Source organism: Scophthalmus maximus, chromosome 3 (assembly GCF_022379125.1).
Source record: "Scophthalmus maximus strain ysfricsl-2021 chromosome 3, ASM2237912v1, whole genome shotgun sequence".
In the NCBI taxonomy this organism is placed as follows: domain Eukaryota; kingdom Metazoa; phylum Chordata; class Actinopteri; order Pleuronectiformes; family Scophthalmidae; genus Scophthalmus; species Scophthalmus maximus.
The window spans coordinates 16,537,700-16,558,776 of record NC_061517.1 but is presented as its reverse complement, the minus strand read 5'-3'; the positions used below and the strand labels follow the sequence as shown (position 1 = coordinate 16,558,776).

The 21,077-nt window shown below is 43.7% G+C and overlaps 1 protein-coding gene across 2 annotated transcripts; it reads right to left on the bottom strand.

The window, feature by feature from the left end:
• Positions 1–1,866: 1,866 nt before the first annotated feature.
• kif5aa (kinesin family member 5A, a) lies at positions 1,867–20,922 on the bottom strand. 2 transcript variants are annotated; one of them, XM_035644468.2, is made up of 29 exons: positions 20,278–20,922; positions 16,453–16,540; positions 16,288–16,361; positions 15,693–15,797; positions 15,469–15,517; positions 15,303–15,358; positions 15,086–15,173; positions 12,847–12,971; positions 12,628–12,732; positions 11,764–11,912; positions 10,889–11,037; positions 10,589–10,767; positions 10,224–10,292; positions 9,849–10,055; positions 9,429–9,575; positions 9,068–9,256; positions 8,757–8,874; positions 8,481–8,542; positions 8,162–8,271; positions 7,913–8,014; positions 7,572–7,632; positions 7,344–7,415; positions 7,117–7,221; positions 6,506–6,722; positions 6,198–6,372; positions 5,880–5,959; positions 5,564–5,603; positions 5,136–5,221; positions 1,867–4,644 (listed from the first exon to the last, which is right to left on the bottom strand). In XM_035644468.2, the coding sequence occupies exons 1-28, from the start codon at positions 20,404–20,406 to the stop codon at positions 5,143–5,145; spliced, it is 3,129 nt and encodes a 1,042-aa protein (XP_035500361.1). In that variant the 5' UTR covers positions 20,407–20,922; the 3' UTR covers positions 1,867–4,644; positions 5,136–5,142. The 2 variants fall into 2 exon arrangements, with proteins under 2 accessions (XP_035500361.1, XP_035500363.1); XM_035644470.2 differs by having other exon boundaries at positions 8,162–8,268.
• Between the last annotated feature and the right edge of the window lie 155 nt (positions 20,923–21,077).

The window sequence follows — 21,077 nt, the reverse complement described above, 5'->3', positions numbered from 1 at the left end:
AACAAACATTTACACACAGGAACGGAGAAGACGACACATGACGCTATGATCCACTGAACTGTGACGTGTTGATCAAAGTTTCTCTTCCATTCAATCTCGACAAAGGGCAAATACCAAAATCAGCCTTAAAACACACCATCATCATCACCATCATCATCATCACCATCATCATCATGATCACCATCATCATCACCACCATCATCAGCTGTCACCACTGTGCCAACTTCAGCCCTGTGGCAGTAGTCCAACAACAGTCCTGTAGATTTTTAGATTAAATATAAAACGCATAACCGATCCGCCCTTCCATAGACCCATATGGGCCATCGAACATCAGCACATGATTGACAGACTTCATGGATGTGATGATGTGGGTGCTCTCTACCTTGCGTGTGGCTCCTCCGGTCCGGGGGAACCAGCGGGGACCAGAGGGACTCCTGCTGTCCCGTCTACCCGCGCCTGTCTGTGTGTGTGTGTGTGTGTGTGAGCCCCCTCCTCACATCCCCTCGGGTCAGCGCGGTGCGGGACGTCCTCCACCGTCTCCGGTGTCTGGTCCACGAGGCAGCGGGAGCGCGCGGCGGCGATGCGCGCCGAGTTATTGGAAGTCAACGGACTGGAACCAAACTTGGAAGAAAAGAAAACAAAGGTACGCAGTTCTGGTATTCTGGAGACTGAGCATCACGTGTCCACTCGACACTGGCCTGGAGCTATTTTAGACTTATTAAAAAATCACATTGCAACATTGATTCACACTAAATTTGTGATATGAAAAATAGATATTGATCTATCTATCTCTCTCTCTCTCTCTCTCACACACACACACACACTCTCTCACACACACACACACTCTCTCACACACACACTCTCTCTCTCTCTCTCTCACACACACACACACACTCTCTCACACTCCCTCTCTCTTCACACACACACACACACACACACCACGTATTCCAGTATGAAGATGCCTCACGAGCCACTGCTGTTTACATCATGGCTTCCTTTCTCGTGGGAACGATGTAGGGCGGCTTATTATAGCTATTGATATAAGAGGGAACAGAGGAAGTTGCTTCTTGGTTTCCATCACTTCCACGGAACACGGAATGTAGCTGCTGAAAAAGTGTAATAAGAGAATAATATGAACTCCTTATAACCGAGCAGGAATTAGTGGGTTTGATTGAACTGACGTTCTTTGACCTGCAGGCTTTTTCATAATAAGGTGAAATATTAAAATCTTGCTCTTCTCGGATTCCTACATCCACGCACACATATACACATTCACTGTCCCTAGACACCCAACTCTTTTATATGATGACAAAAATGCAGATTTTTATTTTTTTTTCACAGCCCTGACCTCTGGCGTATGAAAACTCAAGTTACTAATAGTATATATTGTTCAAAAGATACAATAAGTGTCAGTGCAGAGATTATTGGTCTCTGCTGAAAAACTTAAAACTTTGCTCTTTTTTATTTTACCACATTCCCACATTGCATGTCCATCATCAAGTAAACTGCTACTGAAAAGAAGCTGCTTCACTTGACTTTACATTATTCAAAGATTGAAGAAGTCAAGTTGTGTTTTTTCTCCCATTACGCAAATTAATCATCCCTCTCATATCACCAGAAGGGAGGGTTGCAGAGAGGTTGAGGAAATATAACATGCAGTATTAGTGCTTCACTGTGGACGCTTTGATTCAATTAGTCTCATCTCTACTTAACAGTTGTCTTTCTTTTCATCTCATCATTTTTTGTAAATAACATCATTTGCACATATTTAAAACGATCAAGACGTGAGGGACCACACTTCTCTTTTCTCAGTTTTTTTCTGAAACATCACCCATTACATTCACACAATTCTTTGGACCCAGTTGATTCCCTTTCTACAAGTTTATTGAACTTTTTACTACAACACAATGGTTCACGTACAATACAGCATAGTGATGAGTCTATATATACAGGAAATCTTTGCACGGTGATTCTTCACACGACCATGTTGACGCTACAGTATTGGCATACAGAAATCAATAAAACAAACATTTTCTTTGAACAAGGTCAGCGCGTACCTTTCTCTTGCATTTTGCTATGTCATGGCACGCTATCTTTACTTACAAGATTAACAATATATAGCACATAAATGTTTAGATATGTTGAAATCAGACAGAGGGACAGCCGGTGACAATATAGTACACTTAGAACATGATGTCAAATAGAGGGTCTGCTTGGACATAAATAGTAGGGTCTGACCAGGGTGCGGCCGAGGGGCCACTTCATTTTGGGTGTCATATCCCAGAATGGAAATGTTACATACGTACAAAATGCTGTTGTTTCTGTAATATTCGATTCGTCCTCCCGGTGTTACGCCTCGAAGAACACACACTGACCCGATTGTTCATCTGCCCATCACATAGCTTGAAGTATAGATGAGGAAGACAGTGGTGGTGGTGGCCCACGGTCACTGTGATTGTGGATGTGAAGCCCTGAGATGTTGGTAATGTCAGTAAGAACATGATGAGGCCGAGCGGTGCGCTCCTAAATGAGGCTCTTCTTGATCAGACGACTGAGGAGGATCATACTGAGTTCCTACCTGGCTAAATTAGAACAGATCCTGTCATGCAATATAATACAGAATATTTCCATATAGAGAAATAGTTTTGAATATAAAGTGGACGCTTCTGTCACATGGATGGTGATAGAGGCTCAATCAAACTCCGAACAATCAGATCAGAGACAATTTGGATGGGTATTAAAATAAGTCAAAGTGAAAATACAAAGTATGAAAGGAAATCCAAATAACGTGTCTCTCTTTCATTATGCATATTTTAGTTTTCTATAATCAGAGAAGGCACATTGAGCTTCACAATGCATCTTTTAAATTTAGTCCAACTTTTCCTTTCAGCGACTCTGCTCAGTCCAAACGCACTCATCTCTCTTCTTCACCGTCGTAGGACCTGCTGCTTTCTCCTCTCCTGATTGGCTGGTCAGGGTTACTGACAGAAGAATCACAGCACGACCCGACGACAAGCTACTACGCGCTTCTGTCAAACTGTGTGTCCGTGCCAGACTGGTGGCTGCTCAGCTGCATGGGGACTAGTTTACAGACGCTCTCACTGGTCACTGGACATTTGATGGATCTGATCCAAAAACACTGAATCGATAAACAGCATCCATACAGTCTTAACAGGTTTAAAAATCTAAATTTAGGATAGATGGGGAAAGTGTGTCATTTCAGCCTCAAAGGTTTAAAAGGTTAAAGGAAAAGATTTATTTCTCCTTTGACGATGAACTTGATGAATGAACCCAGACCTTCGGTTATTTTCCTGCCGTAAAGAAAGTTTTTGGAAAGTTTTCTGCCCAGCTCTGATCGTGTTACATGATGGAGAAGGAATCTGTGTGTGCATGAACAACACAACTGCGCCGAGAAAGAGCATTTAAATCTACTGACAGCTATCGGTGAACTACACGCGCCCTAGGGACTCTTACTAACATCTGCTCGTATTTAACATTTGAAAAGAGGAAATCTTGGTATACGGTGATAAGTGATATATTAAATAGCATCAGAGGTAGTAATTACAAATGTGTGCATGTGACCGCATGTTGATCATGAGAAACCAGCTCTTGTTAAGGCTCGGTAAGAAGACTCACAAGCTGTGGGTGCGATGCAGGGAGAGAGCGACGTCGAATGGATATGGGCAGCATCACCCGAAGAGTACAACGGCATCATCACAGCTGCAACATCACAGTATGAAAGCAATTACAAAAGGTTTCCTCTATACAGACAAAGTCTGGGCTGGGTTTCCCTTACACATTTTGCATCTAAAAATTGAACCCAGATGCGTTTTGTTGTCATATGTCCTGTGATAAAGCCACAACAACCCAGTTTTTGGAGTCTAATTTACTTTAAAATGGAAAACCCAAAGCAATAAGACCAGGATCAGGATTGAGGGGAACCATCTCTCTCTCTCTCTCTCTCTCTCTGCAACATCTGTCAAAGTCGATCAGACGGTTCACGCGCAGCATACCAGCTCCTGAGTGGAATCATGACATGCAACAATTTGAAAGCTAACCCGCTAAGCCACATGCATGCTGAGTGTGGGTCTTCCGTTACAAGCCGGCGCTACACACTATACTCTTATTTATGACTGAGGAAAAGGTCATGTCTGTCTACTGTATGTCATCCACATGATGCCCCTTTTAAAAAGTTGAGTGCAGCGGACGGCGGAGGCTGTGCGTTCACACAAACAGATGCTGGTCGGAAAACCTCTACTGGAGTATACAGCAATAGTATTTACAACATGTGTGTACTAAGTACTCAGGGATGGAGTCAGGCCCACTGCAGTTCAAACACCTCAGGAGCTCATCAGCATCAGTGATGGCTTTCCACAAATTGTGGTCATTAGTTGTGGACATTCTACAAAATAAAATAAAAAACAAATCTGATTATTTCTTGCACTGACTGACCTGGAATGGACCGGACCCCAAACCTGAGAGTGGTCACCTTAAGAGCAGGGGGCGGGGGGCTTCGTCTAGTAATAATAATACAGGGCTACACATCTTCATCTTCATCAGCGATGCAGCGGAAGGACGAGGAGACAGGCTGCATGCAGATGGGAGGGGGAGGGTCCTTGGATAGATACAGTGTTTGGTCGTCGTCTGGAGAGAGATGAGAAGAGAAACACAGAAACGTGCTTAGTGTTGTATTGAATGAAATGTCAGATTAAGGAGTGACTCCAGACTGTAAAGCTGCGCTGTGCTGCGTCGACAGCCGACAGTGATGTCACAGGGCCCTGGGGTACACCTGTACAGTGCATCACTGCAGCGTGGCGAGGCAACTGACCACTGGGGGTCAGCAAAGACAGGATATTCAGGTTTTGAGTTGGGCAGCCACATATATCGAATTGTGCAGGAAAGCATCAAAGCGATTAGTTTCAAAGTCACTCCTTACTCGGATCTACAATATCATCAGTATATTTGAGGTGATTTTGTTGTTGTAATGTGTCAATTTGTATGGTGCAAGCAACAGAATTGATAAAGCAGACTTTGAAGAGTTGTGCGTGTGTGTGTGTGTGTGTGTGTGTGTCTGTGTCTGTGTGTGTGTGTGTGTGTGTGTGTGTGTGTGTGTGTGTGTGTACTCGGTTCGTTACCATGGTATTAACTTGCAGCCGTCTCCTGCTGAATGACGTAGTGCCTGTTTGAATCATCCACCTCGCTGCCACAGTGAACATCACTCCTGCAAATGCAGAGGACAAACACCACGCTTGGTACAAAACCAACTACATCATTATCAGATACTTAAATTAACTCATACTGGACGATACATTTAATATCAGACCCATGACGAACAGGAGTCAAACTGACAAGACAACTGATTTCATTTCACCTCAATTCAGAGGCTCCAACACCAATTAATTCTGTCTTACATAACTCTCACACTGAAGTAAAAGGACTGTCTGATAAATGAATTTCTTCTCTTATCTTTTCAAAGCAGTTAAGTTGTAAACTTAGTCTCAAGTCAGTTCAAGTGACAGGAAACGTGAAGCAGCTGAAGCGTTGCGTTCACTGACATCCTCACCTGTTGTCATTGATGTCTCTCGTTTCACTGACGTTGTTGCCTGTTGGAAACGAAACAGCGGTTTGATTTTGTTGATGACAAATCAATGTAATCTATCACAGCTTTAACAACACTGATGACTATTATTAGTTAATTAATTGACACAATGATATAATGTAACAAGGATTGTACACACTCACTGAGAATCATTTTCTCTTACATTTGACATAATGATCAAGAATGTCAAACAGATTTGATACGGACATAAGTGGACATGTGCGTGAACATGTGAACATTACTGTGCTCGCAGGTACAGTACGCGCGTTGTTTTACTCACCGTTTTCAATGTTGAGTGGGAAGCACTCCAGTGTGTCTCCGTTATATCTGCCTGCTCTGTAGCCCAGTGCTGTGGAAACTCTGAGTAAAACACCAGAGAGAGTCAAACACTCGCACCATGTGTGAAGTTACAAATGAAGACGTTACAGTTGTCCCATGTGATACAGTAGGTCAGCACGCTGATGGATCGTTTGCAGTGATGCCAGGATCTCAGGTCCGCACCTGAATGTTACCTGCTCTATAACTGCTCTGCTCAGCCTGATTTTAAAACTATGTGATATTTTGGCACAAAAAAAGGGGGGGAAGGATTCAAACTCACGTGTTGCTCTGGACAGAGTTGGGGTTGCTGTTGGCGCCGGCGGCGCTCGGCTGTGTCGCGTTGCCTTGGAAGAGGGCGTTGCTGTAGGTGTTGCCTTTTTCGGTGGCACGGATATAGGTGTAGAACGGGTTTGTGGGGGAGCAAACCGGCAGCTGCTTCGGTCTCACTGGCTTGGCTGTCGGGGCGATACAGTGATTTAAGAACAGGTTGTATGACAGAAAAATCTGTCCAAAATGTTTTGCATTTCAGACGTTTTACTCGATGACACAAAAGCATCAATCATGAATGATCGGACTTTAGTGCGGTACCGATCTGTGCTGCATGGGGGCGGCGCAGGGCGCTCTTTGCCCTCATGGCGTCCTTGATGCGGTCGACCTCCTGCTGGTAGCGGCGGCGGTCCATCATGGCGCCCTCCTTGGCGTCCCTCAATGCAGTCTCCAGGGCCTTAACTCTCTCAGCAGTAGACCGAAGACGTTTCTCCAACTTTGGAAGCTCACAGCGCAGATCTGCATTGTCACGAACCAGCTGGACGGGAGAGACGGAGAGTAAGTGACAGAGAGAAAGGTTGGAGACTCAAGAGACGAGTCCAGCTTATGTAGCCAAGTACTAAATTTACAGTTTATGTTGCTGAATGGAATAAAAAAACAATTGAATACACAAAAGTGACTCATTACAATAGAAAGATACAATATAGATTCACTTCAAATTTTGTCTTCACCAGCCACACAGAAAAATAAATTTACTGTAGCACCAAGATCTGCACACTTAAAATGTGTTTAATGTATGTTACGTACAGTGTGGTTTTCTGTGCAAGTTGTGGGTAAATTATGAAAAACTCCTGTAAACAGCAGTCTACAAGTCTAATGTCATGTTAACATCAGTTACAGTTTATCCTTCATCCTTTATGTGTGTTCCTCACCTGTTTGTGAACCTTTGTAAGTTGGTCCAGGTTATTCTCAAGAAAGGAAATCTTCTGCTTCTGGGTGCAAGACCCCCCGCTATCATCAGGTTCCATTTCGGAACTCTGCAGAAGAGACGACGGAGCAAAGAGATGAAGAAAAAGGCGATAAGAGGGACGGAGGGTGCTGCTATTCTTAGTGAGGTTGATCTGGGGGTGATGTCATAGATTCCTGTCCAGCTGCTTACTTTTTTAACCCGCGACGTGAGGTCTTGAACGAACAGCTTGCGCAGGTTGTGGAGGGTCTGGAGCTCGCGGGCCTGGAGGACAGACAGATTGAGACAAGGTCAAGAGGACAACTGTGGTTTCACAAACGAAAGGAGAGCAAACTGTGGTGAGACGAGACCGTAAGGTGTGAGGAAAGAGAGAGCGAGAGAAACAGCAGGGCGATAGATAAAGGAGTATATTGCACTCACGACAGTCTCCTCCAGACCCTTCAAGTCCTGTTTAGTCTGCTCATGACGTTGATGCAGGAACCTGACAGAAGGAGCAAAACTATTATTTTAAACAAGACAATGTTTGTATGTACTTGCAGACATGGTAACATTTTATGTTTTGAGTTTTCAGTGCCCTGTGCTGATGAATTTCAGACTACACTCTTTCCAGTCAGTCCTCCAATTGTCAATATCCTCCACAGAAATGAACAGGAAAGCGCAACCGACAATCATCAACGTGTACCGACTCTTATCATCTGCTTTAGCAAATGTACATTTTCAGTCCGTATATACAGAGAGCAAGGACTTCCCCAAGAACTTACGAGAGCTCCTCCAGGCGCTCGCTCTTGCTGCTGTCCTGACTCTTCAGACGCTCAAAGTCGGCACGGACCTGAGCCAGCTCCAGCTCCATCTTGGAGTTACGACTGGAGTTGTGAAGTGGCGACACACACAAACGTGTTCAGGAGGAGAAAGAGAGAGACAATTAATCTACAGCAAACTAGATAGGGGGCACTACGCCCACACCTTTATCTCTGTGTAAACAGAAAGAACGAATGAAGACGGTCACACACTCAGTGAGTTCGTCAATGACCCGCTGCTTCTCATTGATCTCATCCCGCAGGCGGGTCAGCTGCTTGTGATGGAGGCCGCGGTGAGTCTCTCCCTGCTGGCGAACGCTCTTCTGGACGCGAAAAAGAGCAAATGCACAGTGTCACGTAAAAAGTGTCAAATAAAGAGGCGCACGATCTGTTGGAGGTTGAGAAGGTTCTATGTTTAACAGAGACAATAAGAGGGGACAGATGGATGAAGGCAGTCCATCGAGTGACAACGCAGAAATAGAAGGAATGAAATGGAGATATGAACAATATAAGTAGATTTCATGGGACTTACCTTCACATTTCCATCTTCAGTCTCACCCTTCTCTCCATCCTTCTCCTCGAGCAGGGAGTTATCTGGAGAAAGAGGAATAGAAAAAAAACATTTAGAGTTACCCCCTAATGACAGCTCGAGGCAAAATTACCAAGAAACATATTCAAAAAGGGGAGTAAGGGGGAGATTTTTTTTCTGTCAGGGGAGTACTTGTCCCCTTTTTCTATCGCTTGCATTTTTATTCTTAACCTGAGGGAGTGTTTTGCAACAGTATTTTGTGTGTGCTCTGCAGGTTACCCTGGTCTTGCAGCTTGGCCAGCTCCTCGCTCAGGGAGTCGTGACTCTCCTCCAGCAGCCTCTTCTTCTGCTCCACACTCTGCATGTACTCCGTCAGAGAGCGGATCTTGGCCTCGTGCTGTGCAAACACAAACACAGACACCCACATCAAATCACAAGGGCTGGCATGGCACCCAACCGTGATTCATCTCTCACCAATTCTTCTGCTCCATATGAAGTTTATTTTTTCTTCCATTTCTCAATTTTTGCCTGGTTCTTTAATTCACATCCATGTTAATACATGGGTATGGATACATATGGCCGTCCCTCACCTGAGAGATGAGGAGCTGGCAGGAGGACAGCTCCCTCCCGGTCTCCTCCATCTTGCGGTGGCACTCCAGCTGCATGTTCTCCAGCTGGCGGCAGCGCTTCACCATGCTCTTCACCTCTGACTTGATCTTGCTGATGTAGAGACGAGCCACCGTGAACTCCTCCTCGATCGCACCGCTGATCTCCACCGGCTGCAGATCGGAAGAAGATTTAGCATCAATAGCTACTGGTTGACAGCTACATTGGAACAGTACTTACATGCAACTCTACTAAGAACTAACACTCTATTGGGGGTTTTATAGTATACCTTCATGTAGAGTTTGCCATCTGATTCAAACGTATTCCTACCCTGATTCAACTCACCAGCTTGATCTCCCCGTTGCCCACGATGGTGCTGAACTCACTGAGGTCCCTCATCAGACCATTGAGGACGTCGGCGATACGTTTCCTCTGCTGACCGCTCACTTCCTGCATACGAGACAGCTCCGCCTCCAGCTCCATCAGACTGGCCTGTCACACAGGAAAAACAGCGTCAGCGACTTTTCCATCAAACGCGACAAACTTTGCCGCAAAATGTTCAGAAAGGTTTAAGTTAATTCTGGACCCAGACCTAAAAATACACAGTGATATACAATACACTAACTTGGTGATGGATTATCTTTAGAAAATATCTTAAACCAGTCTAGGAACATATATTATCAGCATAAAACCTCCTTGGCAGTGGCATCAAGCTAAGCCTCATGTAAAAAGGTCCTCATAAACGCCACTCGTCCTAAAATGTACCATTTTCTGGGCCAGTTGGTCGGCCAGCAGCTGGTTCTGCAGGCCCTTCTCCTCCACCTCCTGGCTCTTCTGGTCATAGTTGATGGCCAGCTCCTCCAGAGCCTGAAGCACCTCCTTCACCTCGGCCTTGGCGCAGTCGCTCTCCACCTGCAGCCTGCCGAGTTCCGCCTGGACCTTGTCCCCGTCGCCACGGGACGAGGCCAGGAGCTGGAGGGAGGGAGACGCATAGACACTTTCACTTTTAAATGCGTCTTTTCTTTCTTAAGTAACTGTTTGAGAGATACATAGTTCTCACAATACAGTGTGTGTGTGTGTGTGTGTGTGTGTGTGTGTGTGTGTGTGTGTGTGTGTGTCTCTGTGCCTGTGTGGACCCACCTCATCCTGGTCCATCATCTGCTGCTTCAGTTTCTCCACCACCTGGCATTGCAGGTTAATCTCATCGTCCTGTATAAATGGCATAAATACCAACCTCACTACCTCCCAAACACCAGTACTTGCATGTGTGTATGAACACTTTTAAGATTTAGTTTAAATCCACAATTTCAGTAAAGGATGCTGCAGGTGTTAAAATCTTGTGAGAGACACAAGGCATCTGTATATATCTTTGAATATAAAAGTATAAACAAAAAATAACATCTGCACTTGGACCATTCAATAGAAGTGTTCTTACAGTTGACTTAATTTAGAAGAGACTTGAGTTTTCTCTATTTAATACAATGACCCTGTTTGAGTGTTTGAACCTTGTCATCCAGCTGCTTGTACAGCTTGCGGATCTCCTCCTCGTACTTCTGACGCTCCTCCTCGGAAATGCGGACCACAATGGAGGAGGTGTCATTGTCCAAGATGGGGCGCTCCTCCACGGTCTCAATCCGGGTCACCACTTCTGACGTGGTGCGCTCCGTCTCCGGCACGTCCTCTCCTGAGGGCAGGGGTGGAGGCACAACAGCGCATATAAACAAACACATGAGAATGATGCAGTTTTGTTTACAAAGTCATGCGGCAGAGAAAAGGGGCTTCTCGTGAAAGTCCGTCAGTCTCACCATTTCTCCAGCGGTTGAGCTCGGCCTCCAGCCTCTGGATGGTTTCCTTCATGGTCTTGTTCTTCTCCTTCTCCTTCTCGAACTTCCTCTTCCACTGCTCCGCCGTCAGCTCCAGGTTGATGGAGGCGGTGTTCCTGATGGTCTTGGCACTGGGACGGAAGGAGACAAAGACATATAGACACTGATGAGAAATTAGGACATCAAAGTGGTGAGAAATATAAAGGGGGTTGAATTTTAAACGCTTGTTATATTTTCCATTGTGTAGAATCGCCATCTTAAAAGAAACTCGTAATTAAAGATGTCTAATAAATGTAGTTGAGTATAAAGTACAACATTTTGCTCTAAATGGCACATACGCCCAGTACTTGAGTAAATGTACTTAGTTATTTCCATCACAGATAATAAATGCAATAAACTGTATTCAATTGGACATCTGCGTCTACTGTGTTTAGATTTGTATTTTAGGTCACGGCTCAAGTAGCTCATTGCCCTGCTTTTGAGGGGAACAGTATCCTGCTATGAAATGTGAAAACAAAATAAAAACCCATTTTGTGGTTTCATTCAGTTTTATATCACGTGTATGTTTTTACATAACGAAACTATTACAAAACAAGTCAACTTGGTCTCACTCAGGAATGGATGAACTCTTCCATTAAATGTACTTAAAGTCATCGCTCAATGTGATATAATAAAGTGGGAAGTGTAAGGAAGCATCTGCCATGTCTGAATTTTATTAGCCTGTAACCCAAGTCACCACCCTGCTGCAGTTTGTCTCCTCTTGCTCTATGTGGAGGTTAGTTCAAATATAGAATTTCCTTAAAAAAAACAGGATTTCTCCTGCGAGATGCATTGACTGTATCTACGGATGTATCTACCGTTGGCCAAACATCAGAGTGGATTTGGTCTCGGTGTCGTTGTAGCTGGAGGGAGAGCAGCAGATGAACATGGTGGTGCGACAGTTCCCACCGAGGGAGTCCTGCAGGATGCGGGTCATCTTGCTGTCGCGATACGGCACATGACTTTTCTGTAGGAGAGAGGAGGAGAGAGGGGGGAAAAAAGATAGAAATAGGTGGACAGTTACACGTTGAGATGAAGAAACAATCAAGAACCACAAGAGTAAAATAAATGCTTGAAGCGTGTTTCATTAGCTTCGTGATTTCCTGCTTCTGTCGAGATTCATCAGCAGATTATAAATATAATTTCTCCATTTGGGGTCTTTAGAAAAACCCAAGACTGCTGTTAAAAGTGGCAGATGGATTGTGTTGGAGCCAACTAATCTCATAACTGGCGAGGACTTTCTTTGGTCATTTGACAGCCAAAGCTGTTGAGTTGGCAGCAAGGAAAGAAGTGAGTGGGTCCTGGACAGGATGCATTTCATTAACAAGTCAACGGGAGTGACAGAGCTACTGTACAGGACAATCAGAAATGAGCCAGATTACCTCTAACTCCCATTTGTGAAAATGAATGAGAATTTAATATGTTTCAGTTTATCTAAAATCCCACACGTTTCAGTTGTGAAAAATGTAAATATATTATTTTTGACTTAAAAGAAGAAAATATCTAGAAATATCTACTAATTTGCATTAGCTCCATGAATATTGGCTCAATACTGAAAAAGTCCCCAAAATAATTTGGGTATCTATTTGTACTAACTGTTATTATTGAATTAAAAGCACATTGCTTCAACTTGTTCTCTCCTGCCCATAAAGAACGAGGGGTGCTGGGTGTTAACGGCTCACCGTGCCCTCGGCCAACGCAGAGATGACGTTTCCCAGAGCAGAGAGAGACTTGTTGATGTTTTTTGCCTCATCCAGAACGGCTCCTGCAGCTCCGGTCTTACTGACCTGGGGTCACGACCAAGACAGAGAGACAGATGTCAAAAAGGACCAAAACAATATTAAGTTATGCATTTGGAGTAGTCGAGTTGCAGGGTTGGGAGATGTCGATTGTTTTCCTACCTTCTCACTGCCAGCCAGATCAACCAGGTAGAGTTTTCCACACAACTTCTGCTCAGTCTCCACATGCTCCTGCTTGATGTTGATCAGGAAGATGCTGTGGCTGCGAGAGCTGTGCTCATTCATGTCTGAACAAAGACAGACACAGTGCGGGGGACAGAAAAACAAAGGTTAGAAATTAAGAAACACATTTTTTTTCTAAAATTGCTGTTGAAATTAGTGTTAAAACCCTTTTTTATATAGGTAATGTGGATAATTCACAAATGAGATTTGATCACACCGTAGCCTTTCAGGAGTGGGGAATTGTTTTTCTGTCTTTTATTTATTGATTTTCGTCTTCAAAAGGACACCAGGAAAAAAAAACCTCACTATGGAAAGTGGAAAGGAGACCTCCACATTATATTTTAGAAATTATGTGTCATACCAGAAATGAAAGTGACTTTTTTTTAAAGATGAATTATTTTGTATTTTGCCCTTTAGTGGTATGACATGCAGGAACGCTCCACAGCTGGAACCAAGCCATGGAAACTGCAGCTCAGTGACTATATGTGCTATAACCATTCAGCCAGCGGAGCACTTAAATCAAAATCCTCATAACTAAACAATATGACTTCTCCATTTTTTTTTGATCATGTGACGCTCTGAAACTACTAGCAGATTCATTTGAGGTCATCTATGTGTAAATCAAATTTAATCCAAAGAGATGCATGTGTGTATTTGAAATCTTTTAACAGGCCATTACTGCAGCAGGAGCACGTCACAAGTGACAAAACAGAACCCAGCACTGATCAATATGCCTAGCTTTAATGGACCGCCTCACAGACAGAAAGTTCAGGTTTCTCCCGGGACGATATCTGAGGGCAGAAGCTCAGTGTCTGCAGTGTCACACCATTAGTCTGCTATCAGCTCACCCTTCTGCAGCACAGTGAGTCAGCAAGCAACAACAGGAGGCAGCTCTCAGAAAATCTAGTCTGCTGCTGCTGCGTACATTCAGTCGCCTTGCAAGGCTGGATTGTTGTCGAATTTGAGAGTCATCACATCATTAGCATTAAAAACCTTTGTATTATTTCTTTCTTTCATTAATGGTGATCTCTCAATTCATTAAAGAAAGAGAGATACGATCTGTTAAATGAGTCAAATCCAACACATCCATCATCTCTAAGATACAAACAAAAGCCCAGACTATTCCTTATATAAAATATATGCATGTATGTTATACAACCTCATTTCTATGACGCAGTTTAATTCAAAGTCGTAACACACAGGCAGAAATGAATATTTATGGGATTTCAGGATGCACGAGTGTTCTTCTGCCAGATGACTTGGGTCAGACAGTATTTCACTGGCCTGTCTGGTAAGAGATTGCTCAGGGATCAGCCGAACGGATGGATGATTTACAACACCTATGTTCCTTTATAGCGGTCTGTTCCAGACGAACCATCTGAACTTTCATCTTTACGTATAAGTTACGATGAGACCCAGAATAATAAAATCTTTTTATTCAAACCAAAATTATAATATTTATGAACTTGTCAGTTTTGACGACCTTGAATGAGACAAAAAAAAGAGGACTTCTGGATTAGGAGGTACTGTGCTACAATGTAGCTAAAAGCATCCGTCCGACCTGTGAACCTGCACGATTGGAGTCATTAGACAGATATTAGAACTGGACCAAAGGGGAGTGAGTCAGCAGCACAGAGGCCACAACTAAGAGCAGCAATTACAGGTCAGGGAGTTTTTATTTTTGTAACATTAATTAAAGCCAAAATAACACAGAGGCCACAGAGCAGAGAGCAGACGCAGTTTATGTTTGTTAGTGGAGATTATGTGAGAAAATGGCTTTGATTCTTCTCTCAAAATGTCCACTGCTGCCAGTGGCATTACAGTGAACTCCATCTGACAGGATCTTATTTCTTTTCATGAGATTAAATGAGGCTTGAAAAACACAACACACTCTAACATGAAGGTTACATAACAAGACACAATAACCGGCCACATGAACTCAGCGATCAGCTTACGCATCAGTGACAAGCTGATGTGCAAGTAGAGCAGCAAGGAAACGTACTTCCATGGTCAAGATGATAGGAGAGCGTAAATGCTTCACTGTAAGCGTTTGGCTTTTAGGTTTGTAAAAACCTTTATTTTAATATATACATAACACTGAGCCTTCAGCCATGAATTATAATATTCATGTATTCAGGTATATTGTGTGATCACATAGCAAAATATCAAAAAGCCTCACTGGTCACAGCAACATGGCGGTTCGATTTTCCCTCGTCGATCACATCCATAACCTCATCAGGGCTGGAGACGAAACGCTCAGTGCATCCCTGAGAGAGAACAGAGAGAGAATCCCCTTTAACACCAAGGATCTGATTCAGCCCAAAGACAGATTGTCACCCAAAAGGGCAACATATAAAGGATACGAAAAGGATAGTTCGACATAAACTTTCACAAACCTTGACATATGGCACCCTATTCTTATCTTCATGGACTGACAGATTGGTCTTTGTCACTGAAAAATACAGACAGATGATGAGTGAGCGCGCTTTGTGAGCGACAGTGAAATTATGAAAAAGAGGAAGATGTTCGGAAGAGATGGGTTGAAAGTTCCTCGGCACTGACCATCCAGCAGGTCACGAATTTTGTCCATGTAGATTTCAAAGTAGGAAACCTGTTGGGGAAGAAGGAAAATGAAGGAACCAAGATAAAATGAGATTTGCGTGTTTTATAGCAATAAAAAATATAGTAAAAAGAGATGCAGGTCAAATGATTAATTTCACGGTCAGAAACAAAACTGCACTGCAGATACAAGCTCACTTGAAAAAAGACATGAACTCGTGAAATACCTTGATGTGGAATTCAAGGTTTTCATCCATAGCAAAGATGTGGTTGAATATGTCCTCAGCGATGCGAGGAATAATACCCATCTGGTGAGGGTCGTGGAGTTTGCCCTGCAGCAGGAAGTCACAGATAAAAGTATAACTAGGTGTGAACGGGGCCTCCATACTATAATGCCATGTCTGTATTTCATATTCTCATGAAATGTGTGTTAATTCAAAGTTAAGAGCAAAGGATTGGGATAAAAAAAAATTTAACTTTGTAACAAATGACGTCCTTGGCACAAATATCTAGCCAAAAAGATTCAACAAAATACAGACAGAATACATTTTGATTTTGATTTGAAAAACAAAAACCCATCAGTGATGGAAGAAGGGGTCACTTTACAGTAGTTAGTCAAATTAATCTTACTAATGTGCTGTAAATTCAAGATAAATTGTTAATTCACTTCACAAGCACCCAAAACTATCCTTGAAAAAGAGAACAATAGAACATTTACAGTGGCTGTATAAGCACTGGGTTCTTAGTTAATGTTTGCAGTACATTGATTTCCAAATCTTATTGGTTGGATGAAATTAGGGCTAATATCTCTAAAAACCGCACCTCCATGGTGTGAGTCTTCCCGGAGGAGGTTTGTCCATATGCGAAGATAGTGCCATTGTAGCCATACAGCACATCTATGGGTCAAAAAACAACAACAAATGAGACCTCAGCACGAGCATATTAAAGTCATTTTAGGTAATTTGGACACAGTTATTCAATCCGTACCCTTGACAATCTGCTTGGCGCAGGTGTTGTACACTTGCTCCTGGGTGGTGTTGGTCGGAAATACTCGGTCAAAGACATAGGACCTCCCCTGTGACGACCACGAACAAAAACAAACTGTTAATAAAAGGCCATGCGGGAGAATATGGTTCTCTATCGCCAAACTGTGTTGCAATTATCAGTTTTCAAATAATAACTAAAGAAAGTTCGGTATTTCATCTTATATGTTGTAGTTCTTCAACTGATTCACTCTAATGTAGATTGGGATTGCACTAATTATGACAATCATTCCACAAGTTTAATATTGTAAAGTAATTGAGGGATTATCTGACACAAAATCTATTTTTAAAAATCATACATTTTTGAAACACTTTAATTTCTTTTCCGGCTGCTAGTCATCTGAATAAGCTTTGGGAAATGATGTCAGCCCTGCGAGGCGGCCAGTGATCTAAGCCAGTGACTGACTGAGGTGTATGATGCTTGAAACTGACCGACTCATCCTCACTTGACCACAGAGACACCAGGAATAGGATGCACACTCATCTAAAATGGTGCATTTTTCATCTTTAAGGATAGCACATTTATGTTCCCATTCAACACTCACAAAAATATGTATTTGAAATAATATTTTTTTTCTCCCAGAGATTCAGATTAATATTTCATCAAGGAGCAACATCAGACAGTGGATCAAGTTCAATAAGAAAAATGTTCTTTCTCCTTCAATATCTTAAAATCTAACAAAGTTAATGAGACAGTTCTTTCATCAGTAACCGTGGATTCAGAATGTCGCTAATATCTGCTCCCTGTCACAGCCCCCAGGTCTAGCCCAGCAGTCCTAACAAGCTGCTACATCAGCATCTGTAGCTCGGTGGGTTTGGTCTTTCAATGAGCAATGAAATTATATATATATTTTTACATTTTTGAATCCTTTGACAATATGGGAGACGTGCGCGTTCACTTTCCTGCCAAAAGTTGTTGAGAGCTGCAGAAAGATGACCATGGAGCGGCAGCCAAGAGACGGTTAGCTGAGCAAAAAGACTGAAAAGGTGAGGGGCCAAAGGTCAGATTACCAGCACTTCTAAAGCTCACTCACATGAACACGTTACATCCCATGTGTTATAGATCTTTAGACAGAGCCGGGCTGGATGTTTCCCCCGTTTCCAGTCACTGTGCTGAGCGAAGCTCACCGTCTCCTCCGGGCTCTATAGTTTTGTATCTACTGGACAGATGAGAGTGATATTGATCTACTCACAAATGAACCCATTCGTTTAGAGTATGAGTATTCTTCAGCTTCTCATCAAAAAACTGGTTGAATGAGATAATGAGCTCTGTAGGAAATACGTTGACTTGACAGATAGTGGAACAGACGTCTATGTGAGGAGACAGGACCTGAGTGGTTCTCCGCTTCTTGCTCTTCAAACAAAACCTTCGCACTTAAAAATAACCATTTGTGCAACATTGCAAGGAATCAGGTAAATAAATACAGACTGATGACGTTACTGCTCGCCATTCACTGAGCTGAATCTACTGCGAAGCAGAAAGGGCATACGTTTTTTAAATATTTGAAACATTATACCATCCTTGGGTGTGTATTTTTCATCATACTGCATGGTGGAGGCTAAATCCACAGGAATGTGTTTTGATTTATTTTTTTAAATTTGGCCCCCCCAAAATAACCTCCTGAAATACAAACCCCCCTCTGCGTGTCACACTGACGAGTGACTCAGCCCTCACAATCCTCCTTGCGGAAAGCAGGCAAATAAAACCTTGAATGTCACCCCCCCCCCCCCCCCCCCCCCCATCTGATACCCAGGCCACAGTGCAACACGATACCCCGCCAGAACTCGAGTCGCATTAAATGTCATTAACAGATTGATTCATCTGCCGACTCACCGCCATGACAGAGTGATTTAACAGAGAGAGACATTCAGTTCCGGGATACGGGAAAGGAGGGATGGGGGAGGATGAGAAAGAGACATCAAAATGGAGATGGATGGGAGAAGGGGAGACAGTGACTACAGGGAGGGAAAGGAACGAGAAATTGATGAAAAACCGAGGCAGAGAAAAGAGAAAGCAGGTCAGTCGGTGACGTGTGAGCTCATTGAATGATTATTGATTCTCTCTGTCTGCAATTAGAGAGATCGGCTTCTGGCACTACTGTCCAGCATCACGCGAGGAGGAGAGAGGAGGGTCAGGTCGAGAGGTTTCCATTGTCACTGGAGGAAGTTTCTACGTAATTCCTCCATTTGTGCTCCACATTCCACATCAGCCAGAGTAAAACCTCACCGAAACCTAACAGCTAACTTTTCATCTCCTTTTAGCTCTGTCGTCTCTATTTTCTTTACGATTCTTTAAATCTTCTTCAGACGCAACATGTGTGGTCAAGAGTGAAACTCTTAATATAAAGAGGGACAGCCTGCAACATATGGCTATGAGCAAAACTTAAATTAAAAGTGATCATTTTTGCTAGAGTTCTGCCCACATGTAAATCAGACTATTATTTAATGAAAGTGATCTTCAGTCTGTCTTCCAAGCTCTTTGGCTAAGATCAATTCTATTTCCTTAATTTCAAATGTAAACGTGAGTCAGTATTCTCAAATACATCTCCACAGGTAAAATATCCATTTGTCAAACCATCCATATCTATAATCTACCTGTTGAAATACCAAAACTACATAACAAGTGGTTAAAATATGTAGTGGGAATATGCAGTTCATTTCCAATAAAAGTTAACTTGTTCCTAGATTTGTCTGGAAATTAGTGTCTGTTGTCATTTAAGTTTATTGATTCGGCAACATTGGCAGCTCTTTCACTTTTGAGGAAATACTAATTTTTAAGAGAAGATATTTTGTACGACATAATTAGATGGAGAAGTTCTGCAGTGTTGATCCTATGTTGATTATCGGGATAATGATCTTTGTTCCAGTCTTGATCAAAATACGATTCAAATGTTCTCTGGAAGAATGCAGCATTCACAAAACATCACGGCCATAGATTTGGATAAATGCTCTCCGGCTGTCAAACATTGACCATTAGCAGACACTGAATGATGCACTGTGCAGAGGAAATGTATCCACGCTTAACACACATAAACTAATCTTCAGAGGGGAACGCGGAGCATCGTCAGATTTGCGTCCACCCAGCTCAGCCGCCAGCGTCTGCCTACAGAGATCAGCACTGACCTCACCGTCAGCGTCTGCTGAGCAACACACCCACAACAAAGAGAAGAAGAAAGCCTGTGTTGTAGGTTTGTCTCCTACATTCAGGAAAAGGTTCATTAAATACAATTCATCACCCAAAGAAAATGAACGAACCCAGTAATGTGACCCTGGAAAGTACTTTCCATTAATTAGCCATCCCTTTGATTTACCTACGAATGTGTGTTATGAATAGGGACATGACTAATACAATTAAAATACGTCGTAGCCAACCGTTGGTGATACATTCTATTACACTAAAGAATGTGTGGTGTGTTACAGGCAGGCTGAGCATCATTCGCTGCAGACGTCAGCTGATTCAAAAGGCCAGCTTGCCACCATCACACGTACTTTTTTGCTTTGTCATCTGGTGTTAAAGACAGATTTCAGGAGTGTGTGTGTGTGTGTGTGTGTGTGTGTGTGTGTGTGTGTGTGTGTGTGTGTGTGTGTGTGTGTGTGTGCGTGTGTGCGCGTGTGTGCGTGTGTGTGCGTGTGTGGTGTTTCCATGTGCTGCACCAATTATGGTGTTCTGCAGCACAACCCACAACCCAAACAGATGGGGCCCGGCAGCTGATGATTTATTGATGAAGGGCCTGTGTGCAAAACAAAGCGCCTTCCTCCTTCCACTTACCCCGACGGCGACGGTGTCGTCCCCTTGGAACTTGGGGATGAACTGGTCCCCGCGTACAATCTCCGACTGGTTGAGGGGCCGAAAGCGACATAGCACCTTTATGTTGCACTCCGCTGGGACGTCAGCCATTGCGCAGATTCGACGGGGAGGACGGATGCCGTTCGCTGATGCTGGTGGAGAAGAGGATGCTGAGGCTGGAGGCGATCGGACGCTGAACGGGGCCCGATCCGAGTCCGACCGACAGAATAAACGACAGGCAGATGCGCAGAGACTTCGGCCTTGTTTTTCCGTCGTGAGGAGCCCGAGGTCGGTGGAGAGGAGGGACGGCTTTATCCCGACAGCCTGCAATTCATGTATGCGCAGCTGGACCGTGTCGCAGTGAGGCGGACGAGCTGAATTAGATGTCAAACCGCAAAACGAAACCCTACATCATTACAACAACCGACTCTGATGTGCCCTCGATCCTCTCCCGGTTGGTGTGACGCCGTCAGTCTCTCTTCCGTCTGGTTTTCTGTTTTTTTTTTCGGGCGCGGCGGTGGATGTGCTGCTTCTGTCCGGTTGAAGGTGAGATGCTGTTGGAAGGGCAGCGAGGTAACAGCAGCTGATGCTCGGCCTGCCGGAGTCGACACAGCGCCCTCTTTCGGCGGGTTGAGGAAGGGCGTGGTCTGCATCCGTCTCTTTAAAGTGGTACCCACAGCCTCAGCATCCTCACAGCGAGGCGGAAACCAGGGCCGCGCGCGTCGCAGCGTCACATCCGAGCAGGGAGGAGGAGGATCACTTCATTCGATTATGTAAGGCAG

Excerpts from the sequence above, each read along its gene's own strand:
- kif5aa (XM_035644468.2), bottom strand. The coding sequence starts at position 20,406 with ATGGCTGACGTCCCAGCGGAGTGCAACATAAAGGTGCTATGTCGCTTT. Across the intron at positions 10,293-10,588 it reads ACAAGCAGCTGGATGACAAG|GACGATGAGATTAACCTGCA; the intron begins GTTCAAACACTC and ends CCATTTATACAG. Across the intron at positions 7,633-7,912 it reads GAGCGCCTGGAGGAGCTCTC|GTTCCTGCATCAACGTCATG; the intron begins GTAAGTTCTTGG and ends TCCTTCTGTCAG.